Here is a 10000-nt window from a genome sequence, read left to right as displayed (position 1 = left end):
TCGGGATGGTGATCGCCTTCAGACATATGTTACGTCATTTTTTATCATTAGACGGAGACTTGTTGCTTGGGTTGATTATTTATGGGAAAGCCATATTATTTGCTGGTTTTCGAATAGACTGTATCCACCTATTACAAACTGTGGTCGTCAAATACCCAAGCTTCCCAAGTTGGTCTTCATCAGGAGTGAGGTCGTACTATTTGATGATATCTCTGGAATAAACATTGTCATGTGTGATATACTGTAAGATTTTGGACACTTTTCCATCGTTCTTGGTCCTAGGAAAGTTATAATATTTAAAGGCTTTTAAAGCTGTTGTATCCAAGTTCCTCTCTCAGACCATTGGGTTGTATTCTTTTTTGGTTTGCCATATCTTCTAAGGTCTGTATTTGTCAATTGTAATACTGTGTTGAGATGGTAATAGGCTGTTTTCATTGACCAGATGCCATAATATCTCTCTAGATACTTTACACTCTGTGCAGTAACAGTAACAACAAATATCAATGTTATTATTATTATTTTTTTTTTTCGGGTTGTATTATTGAGTTTTCTGTAATACCCTACATTGCTGGTAATGGCAGGCTAGAATAGGTTCCTGTGAGTAGGCCTAGTGTAGAGACAGCTCTCTCCCAGGCTTGGTAGATGGCTGGTAAACTTCACCCTTATGGACCAGTAAAAATCCTGCATGAGCTCATTAACAAACCTATCCCAGGTTAATCTCATTCCAAGTATCTTGTGCACTCATAGCAAGGTGTTCCCATCACACAAAACTCAACAAAAATTCCCATAGTTAATCTTTACTTTAGGGATAGACTAAGCTAGGGCAAAGTGAAGATGATATTCTCAAATGGAACAAACAGTTGTGGTCAATTTTACAAGAAATAATGTGTAGACACAAATGGTAATGCTATAAAAAAAAAAAAAAAAATTGCGGCAAGTGGTGCTCATAGCCTAAGTCCAGTCAGTGCTCCTGAGGTGAAGACAATGTTTCCTGGGGATTATTGAGGGGGTAGAGCCCCTCATTTACCCTCCCTTCGGGCAGTGCCCAAACAGCACACCCAGTCATGACAATTTAGATTGCTGAATAAAGTATGTTATGTGGAGTTTGGACTTAGTCTCTGGCGAGTGCATCCATACTGTAAAAAATTCCCATTCCCATGATAAAACATTCCTATTACCTGCCTCTTGGCCAATTTTCTTAAGGGAGAGAGAAACAGTATAAAGTAGTAAAATAATCTGCAGAAAGCAAGAGTAAGGTCACTATTACATATCAAAGTCCATGAACCTATACTCTGTAATGTCATGACCTCTGTGCTTTGCAACCTGGCAGTGGCAAACAAATCCTAGATAGGTCTTGGTCCATGCTCTCCAATTCTAAACAAGTCCCAAAATGTTTGTCAGATCAAATGCCAGTCTCTGGTTTGCAGCTTTTTATGCTATGTATTATTGTAAAGGTCATTATCCATGACCTGAAAGTAAATGTTTGCATTTTTATGTACAAAATCTAATGTAAATTTCTGGATACAAGAAATGGAAATTAGTTTTATCATTACTTTTATTTTATTCTAGTTCATGCCTCAGTGTTTCAGTAATTCATTAGTGGAAGAAAAAAGTATGAGCATCATTTGTTTAAAAGGTACTTTTGGCCTACAAATGGAACTGTCATTGCATTTGGGATCAGTACTGTTAGAAGAAACAAAAGTAAATTTAAGAAAGAAAGCAGGGATACTGTACACTAATTTGCAGTGTCTTTTCTCTCTTTGGATTGAGAAAGAAGTTTCTGTGCATAGTGTAATTATATCAACGTTTAGTACAGTAATGTAGTGGATGTCTTTACATAGTTACTATTGTATAACACTTCAAGTAAATTCCTCTTTTATTGATTTTTTTTTTTTCTTTTTCTTTTTTTTTTCCACAGAGGGATGCAGTTAGAAGCACAAGCCATCGTCCTGGCAGCAGGGCCAGGGATGAGGATGACCACCCTCACAAACCACACCCCAAAGTGCCTTCTCCCTCTTGGAACTCTCCCCATGATTTGCTATCCTCTCCAGCTGCTCCAGGAGACAGGCTTCACAGGCGAGTCTTTGGTGGGAGATTTCTACCTTTTGGGTTTTACTTGGTTTTCATTGGAGGAACTCTTATTGTTTGTGATGTTTATTTATTTAGTTATTTAAAAATGTTCACTGCAGTATTGTTTTGTGAAAGATATCTACACATAGATGGCTCCACAAGGGCTCAGCCACCAAGGAGTCGGTTCGTATACTACATGACCTCACCAGATTTCCCCCTTTCTTAAGTTTCCGTGATTCTTGACAATACTTATAACAATATATTAATATTTCCAGAAATCAAGGAAAAGGGTAAACTCAATGTGTAAATACAATTAATTTACTGTACTCACTATTAGAATATCATGTACTTACATACCATCCTTGGTGGCACTGGGTTAAGATTTGTGAACAAAGGAATCATGTATATAAGTTAGACTTAATAAGTGCGCCTATGGACGTTGATAGAACATGTATTGAAAATTATATGATGTTCAAGAATGTTTGAATGCTTTTCCAGTGGATCTAGATTATATGTCTCTTAACAGAGGTAACTGTTGTGGTCAGTGCTGGGGCTGAGCAGAGCATAAGCAAGGTAGTTGAGCAGTACAGCCTCAAGCTCAACCTTGACATTGCAACTGTCAACACATCCGACGACCCAGGGACAGCTGACTCACTTCGTCACATTGCTGGGAAGATCAAGGTGTGGAAGTGGAATATTTTATTTTCATACATTTTAGAAAATTTGTTTTGTATGATAAAAGTCTATCTTATTTGCATATCCATGAAAATAGCAGGAATTTTCTTACAAATATTCTGTATAACTAGGTCACAACTTTATTATTATTATTATTATTATTATTATTATTATTATTATTCTACAGAAAAGTGTTGATGATGTTCTGATCATTAGTAGTGACCTAGTAACTGATGTGAAACTACAATCAGTCATGGACCAGCATCGTTCAAGAGGTTCTGCGCTCACTATGCTCACTGCTAATCACCAGCCACAGTTTCTCAAGGCTGTTCCTCCTGGTCCCAAGACAAAATCCACCCTTAGTAAGTGACAACAGACCCTGTATGTAGTACACTAAAAGATAACATCAGCTATGAACCCAAAAATAGAACATTTCATTTACCAGAATGATAAGGTGTTAGTCCTTTCATTTCCACAATGCAATGATCTGTAAAAGAAGCTAGGAGATGTGCTGTAGCCATGCTATTTTGATAAATGATTACCTCACACCTGGTAAATTACAGTGATAAAGCTATAAAATCAATATTTCTTTTAACAGTGTTGATTTCATTTTTTTTTCTATGCCTGAGTATCTGCCAGCTGTTGTTTTATTTTATGGCTTTTAGGTAATTGAGGTCTTAGAAGGTTGTAGATGCTGGCTTTGCTTCTGAACAATTTCTCAATTCCTAAACTCAGAGATGTAATATGGAAATAATCTTGTGGGTACATAAATTAACAACTACAGAAATTCATAAACTGCAAGATGTATGCAGAACACCCAGTATTGTATTGAATGATTTAAATTGTCAGCCACAAATTTCATTTCTTTTTATGTCCTGAAGCCAGAAGTAAATTTTGAAAGTAAAGTTGGTATTATCATAAATGTTATATATTTGTTTCTGATAACTATCTAAGATAGTGTATGTGAAAGTTGTATTTTGTACTGTTTGCCACACTTCATATTGGAAAAAAACTTTTATTTTGAATTTGCAGGTAGTGACGTCATCTGTACAGAGAGTGGTACAGGCCGTTTAATGTTTGCTGTTGCTGGAGGTGATTACGATGAGGTAGTCACACTGTCTAGTCGTGTCATGAAGAAGGCAAAGTCACTTGATGTGTCGACATCCCTCACAGATGCTCATCTTTATGTCATGAAGAGGTGGCTTTTGGATTATGCCTTGACCAAAGAGTAGGTATTAATATTTCATTGGTGTGTGCTTTAAACAAACTTCCAAGATATAGTCTTCATTCTTCTTTTTCTGCTGTCTGTGGGATTTTTAAAATAAGTTATTGGTCATTACTCTCTGCCAAATAGCTGATGTTAGGAAGTATTGTCATGTTTTCTTCTTCTTCTCCTCCTTCTCCTCCTCCTTCTCCTTCCCCTTCCCCTTCCCCTTCCCCTTCTTCTCCTTCTCCTTCTCCTTCTCCTTCTCCTTCTCCTTCTCCTTCTCCTTCTTCTTCTTCTTCTTCTTCTTCTTCTTCTTCTTCTTCTTCTTCTTCTTCTTCTTCTTCTTCTTCTTCTTCTTCTTCTTCTTCTTCCTCTTCCTCTTCCTCTTCCTCTTCTTGAAGATAGGAGTACCCAGAGTTTCAGCAATTCAAAAGTTTCCGAAGCATTTAAATATGCACTTGAATTTCACTGTGATTTAATATTTCTAGATGAATAGGCAAAATCATTGAAATGTGATGTGTGTCCATCTCTTATATCAGAGATTACAAAACATTTTTATATTTTCTTATGTATGTAGACTTTTTTTATACTTTCCTGTCTAGTCCTGTTTTCTGGTTTGTATGTACATATATTTTTTCTTTCTATCTTTTTGCCTCCTCCTCTCCATCTATTTGGTTAACATACAGACTTACCCATATATTTCAGGTCTCCTTGTGCTGAAATGGGTTCACTGAAAGCAGAAATTATTCCTCATATTATTTCACGTCAGTTAATGAACCCTCCAACAAAAGAGAGAAATGAGAGAAATTTAGGTATGTTACAAGTTCTATGGTTGTATGAAATATAGCAAGGTAAAATATTATCATAATTGGAAACACATCATATCATACATACAAGAATTTTTTTTTTATATTATTATTATTATTATTATTATTATTATTATTATTATTATTATTTATTATGTTCCCCCCATGTTTTCATTAGCTCTGATTTTTAAATGTTTCTTACATTAACAGATATCTGTGATGTGATGGAGGAGGAAGAGTATAATAACCTTGTTACAAAGTACAATAGCAGTGTAGTTCTGTCACGGCACCACAACTCCAGAGTACTTGATGCCCGAGTGTGTCATGTTTACCACCATCCTGGATACTGCATTCGTGCAAACACTCTCAATTGTTACTGGGAGCTCAATCGAAAGGTTGGTACAGATTTGACTTTGTAAACAGTATAATGCATGATACATGAATTACAGTCATTAGATGCAGTTGTTTTTATTTTTGTTGTTATTGTTGTTTTTAACTCATTGAAGCCAGAATGCCTTGTACATGTAGACCATGTCCTCTGTGTTTTTAATTTATTGATTTTATTTATGCATAGATGGCTACACAAGAGCTTAGTCACCTGTTTACCACCTTTCCTGACTTTCAGAAAAATAGTTTTTTTGTTTTTTATTGCTATTGGTATTTTAATAATATTTTTAGAATCATAATGTCAATAATAATAATAATAACAGTATCAGTATGAATAGCAATAAACCCCTTGGATCTGGGTGCTTCACAGCAGTCACATGGCCTAAAATACATGCATTAGGCTTAAATGACTTTGTGTAGCTTGTAGGCCTGGTGCATGCTGACACTTGTGTGGGGACAAGACTCTATGCCTTCCCTTTGCAATGTTATTTTTTCTATTTATGCATAAGTGTTTTTAGCTTTTTTGCCATTTTCCAATGTCATTTGATATGCCTTATCCAGATGGTAATAGAATATTTTCCTTGCATAGACTCTTTATCATGTCTATAAATCAGTGCAAGAATAATAACAATGCAGAAGCCCCTTTCTGAATGCTAATCAAGTCAAATCACCCTCCAAGAGGTTCATGCACTCATAATGAGTCTTTCCCATCACCATGGTCTTCAGCCAAAACAATCACGGTGGCAAGTTCACATCACCCAGCCTACAGCCAAATTTTCCCATGACAGTATGTTCACATCACCCACTCCTCAGGCCAATTTTTTTAGGTGATGTGATGGTCATATTATCTGAATCAAAGGGGGTTAAAGAAAACATTTTTCCTGAAAATTCAAGGAATGGGGAAATCAGGTGAGGTCATGTAGAGCCTATTTACTGACTTCTTGGTGGTTGGGCTCTTATGGAGCCATCTTCATGTAAACAGAAGTCACAAAACATTTACAGAGGACAGTACATGTACCCAGCACCAAATACAATGTGATTTAGGTACTTGTTGTTTAGATATGAATTTACTTTTTTATTATTCTGAAAAGTAAAAAGTGGCTTTGCATGTAGTAATGAAAGGAAGGGGCACATCTGTCAAAGACATGATTGCCTTAACCTGTCTGTTTTCTTTCTAGATGCACTCCTTATTCAATGAAGTTTATCCCAACTCAGCATGGAGTGTTAAACACCCATCAGCTGCTATCCAAGAAAAGGCACAGGTTAGTTTTCCATATATTAGGATCTTTTGATCCATAAGACATTGAAAATATATGATGAAAAGTAGAAAACTATAGGGACTTCAACCACTTCAAGAATTTTTCATTTTATAGATTTTCATCCTATGATAAAGATAATTGGAAATACCATGAACTCATAAAAAGAAAATCATCTGTTAAACAAATTCTTGTTCCAGGTTAGCCCAGACAGCATGATTGGCTCTGGATCAGTGATATGCGACAAGACAAATATCACCGGCAGTGTTGTAGGCAACCATTGTCGGATCAACTCATTTACACGTTTGGTCAACTCAGTTCTAAGTGATCATGTTACCATTGCACAAGGGTGAGTAAGCACTAGTTTGTGTAGGATTTATTTACTACTATATATGTATTTGATTGGAGCTCATGTTACTAAAATATTTAATTGGTATTTAGTATATGTAAGAAAATGAAAATGTGGGGGGGGGGGAAAAATTGGTCACAGAAAGTTTCCTTAGATTTCATTTTCCTTTTTTTTTTCTTTTTTTTCTTTTTCTTTTTTTTTTTCTTTTCTTTTCTTTTCTTTCTTTCTTTCTTTTTTCTTGCCAGTTATAATATGAAACTTGTAGCATACAGGTTTTCTGGTTCTGGATATCTGTATATTATTTTAACAAACTAATTAAAAGGTCAAATGTTGTATTTACACAATACTACTCTTACTCACTACTGTCTGAAAAAATAACAAAAACTTCTTTTCTACAGGTGTGTCATTGAAAATAGCCTCATTACTACAAACATAGAGAGAAAGTGTCACATCAAGAACTGTATTGTTACTGACCCAGATAGGATTGAGGAAAATAGTAAGCATATTTTTTGTACCATTCTTTGTCATTTTTCTTATTAATGCTCATGCATCTAATTATGTTGAAGTGTGTGTGTTTGCCTTTCACTTTATTTTTTTTTAGCAATTAGTAAAATGGTTAAGCTCTTGGGATCTGTATACAAGTTATATCATGTGAGCCTATGTGACAAACAATGCTATCCACCTTTATTGGTTTACCTTTTGATTAATAAAGGTAATGTTTGAAATATTTCTCCATATTATGTACTTTATCTTTAATCCACATTATTTACATTTGGTGTTTGATAACAGTTCATTTAGTAGTCTTGAGTGGGAGGCAGGTATACATGTTTAGGGCAGTTGCTCATAATCAGCATTGATTTGATAGAAGTGGTGTTTCCAAATCAAAGAAATTACTGAATTTGTTGGAATACATATTTATTAATGGCAACATGTTAGCACTTCATTTTGGTTTTGAAATAATGATACCACTTTACAAACTCATACCACAGACTTAATAACAAAATAGTTTTTTATTTACAGTTGGCCCTTGTAACAGTAAAGCACCATATGAACTGTGAACTTTACTCTCATTCTTCTGACATTTACATTTTATCTCCTTTCACAGAGACCTACGCTAATGAAATCCTGGAGGCATCTCAGGACTTTGCTTAATTCTAGAGGTCCCGCAGTATGGATTAGGCAGCAAGTGCAAGCAGCAAACGGATTCGATAAGATAGATGCTTTGGTTTGAGCAGCTCACGTGGGAGGGTTGTTTGCAAAACTTTTCATTTATTTCTGACAAGGAAATCAATTAAAGAGTTGTATTATTTGGTGTTTAATGTCCTTTTCATGTTACACATAAAATTTTATCAGTCAAAAGACATTTGGTAACTAGTGTGTCAAAGGGAATATTTCCATCATTTTTCTCTCTCTCCTCCTCCCTCCCCAATTTTGTCTTATTTCCATACCTATATTGCACACACAAGTGAGTATATATCCCTGCAAAAAAAAAGATGTTAATTTATTGTTCATGTAATTATAGCTATCATTCTGTCCCTCCTGATTTTTTTTTTTTTTTTTTTCCCCTTTTTCTTCACAGTATAATTGCTAAACATTTTGGGTAGTATTTGTTATACAATTTTCATGTGATTAAGGACTATATTCTGTTTGATAATATCAGATTTACTGTATCATTGATTGGAATAGTGAAAAGTTATAATAATCCCAAGGATTTTGGATTTCTATAAATAGCTCTGGGCAAAATTTAGAAAAAAGCAATAACAGTAATGATAAAGGAAAGATCCTGCACGTGCATGTATTTTGATTTATTTTGAAAGTTTTTACTTCGGCACATGTGCATTTTAATTTTATACGCATATGAAATGATCAGAATCTCAGTGTATATCGGCACTAGATGCTGGATTGCATAAATAGTTTTATTTCCACTGTCACTCTTGAGCATATTTAATGGCAAAGTAGTATAAAAATCTGAATATTGCACATACATCATTGAGTATATTGATTTGTCTCTGACCTACTTACAAGCTGCAGTTACAACTTTGTAATTAATTCTCATAAAGTCCTGTGAAAGGCATGCTGGGAGTGGGTTGAAGCCAGTTCCTCTCGTCCCATTTGGTATTGTGGCGTTCAATGACATGGAAAGTATAGATGTGCCGAGAATTTGGTGAAGTGTTTTTAGCACTCTTGTGATCCACCTGTCCATTGATAAGAACCAGTGACCCTGTAATATTTTTGATCAATTAGTGTGAGGACTGACTTTCAAGGTACATAATTATTGAATTATGCTTGATTGCAGTTATAAAGAAAGATTATTTTACATGAGCATTTGTTATTTTCAGTTGATATTTCATATTACACTTATAAAGTAAGGTTATTTTACATGAGCGTCGGTTATTTTCAGTTGATGTTTCATATTACAAGGGAAATTATTTAAATATATTATTTAAAAATCAGACTTCACCCCCCCCCCCAGCTTTCCCAACTTTAACATTTTATTTGTTTACACAGTATGTAATGGGTTTTGTTCCTGTGCTTTTTAAAGCCTTTTTTTTTATCACAGAGGAGACACAGTACTGAACAGTTGCAGCCCAATTTTCTCATTATTATTTTTAGGCCGATAAGATAGATGTTTTTAGCCAAGGGTACTTTTTGTATTACATAACAAGATGCTTAATCTAATTTTACATTATAGAACAATAATTGATAATAAAATGATTGTGCATCTGCCTTTAATCGGCTATATATGTGAATGCTTACCTTTTGGCACTGGTACAGATACATATTTACTAGGGTCATCAGGATCTGGTGGGTGAGAAAAGACAGTCAGAGGTCCTGTCTTGTCCGGGTTACGGATGAACCTGAAAAGTATTTGGTATGGTTTCATAAAACAAATATTTCTTATTTAATAATTTAATAAGTAGTTAATGCAGACAGGTAATATGAATCAACACTTAATCTATACACCCCCTGATTCCTATATACCATATGCTAATGAGCCAAAAAGAAAAAGAATATTGAATAGAAGACAAACACACCTTCGCTGTGTGGGTTGGTTATGAGAGCCAGGACTATACCAGAGGCAGCCATTCTCTAGTGTTACATCTTCCAAGGCAAACCAGAAACCAACACAGCTCTGTGGTTCCGTGGACAGGAATGTACAGTCCTTATGGGGTGTCACTGTAATCAATAAAATTATTGTTATTTACAAGACATACAAAAATCTATAAGTGCTCTCATACACACACACACA

At 35.0% G+C, this 10000-nt stretch overlaps 2 protein-coding genes across 4 annotated transcripts in view; one reads left to right on the top strand and one right to left on the bottom strand.

Annotated features, from left to right (window-relative positions):
- Positions 1-8057, top strand: part of LOC119575274 (translation initiation factor eIF-2B subunit gamma-like) — an 8324-nt gene extending 267 nt beyond the window's left edge. The window contains exons 2-11 of the mRNA XM_037922803.1: positions 1919-2076; positions 2597-2751; positions 2933-3107; positions 3778-3973; positions 4658-4764; positions 4969-5153; positions 6324-6407; positions 6602-6750; positions 7149-7246; positions 7856-8057. Coding sequence (XP_037778731.1) covers positions 1923-2076; positions 2597-2751; positions 2933-3107; positions 3778-3973; positions 4658-4764; positions 4969-5153; positions 6324-6407; positions 6602-6750; positions 7149-7246; positions 7856-7902 — 1350 coding nt within the window. The 5' untranslated portion in view covers positions 1919-1922 and the 3' untranslated portion in view covers positions 7903-8057. The remainder of the gene's footprint in view (positions 1-1918; positions 2077-2596; positions 2752-2932; positions 3108-3777; positions 3974-4657; positions 4765-4968; positions 5154-6323; positions 6408-6601; positions 6751-7148; positions 7247-7855) is intronic.
- LOC119575276 (phytanoyl-CoA dioxygenase domain-containing protein 1-like) overlaps positions 7649-10000 on the bottom strand; it is a 9294-nt gene continuing 6942 nt past the window's right edge. For 2 of the 3 annotated variants that reach the window (XM_037922805.1, XM_037922808.1), the window contains 3 exons: positions 9786-9927; positions 9508-9608; positions 8294-8971 (listed from right to left, as the gene is read on the bottom strand). In XM_037922805.1, coding sequence (XP_037778733.1) covers positions 8796-8971; positions 9508-9608; positions 9786-9927 — 419 coding nt within the window. In that variant the 3' untranslated portion in view covers positions 8294-8795. Of the gene's footprint in view, positions 8026-8293; positions 8972-9507; positions 9609-9785; positions 9928-10000 lie in introns of those variants that run through there. The other variant, XM_037922807.1, reaches the window with a different exon arrangement.

This window comes from Penaeus monodon, chromosome 7, assembly GCF_015228065.2.
Source record: "Penaeus monodon isolate SGIC_2016 chromosome 7, NSTDA_Pmon_1, whole genome shotgun sequence".
NCBI classification, from domain to species: Eukaryota; Metazoa; Arthropoda; class Malacostraca; order Decapoda; family Penaeidae; genus Penaeus; species Penaeus monodon.
The sequence above is the reverse complement of the archived record's forward strand: the minus strand, read 5'-3'. Positions and strand labels throughout refer to the sequence as shown.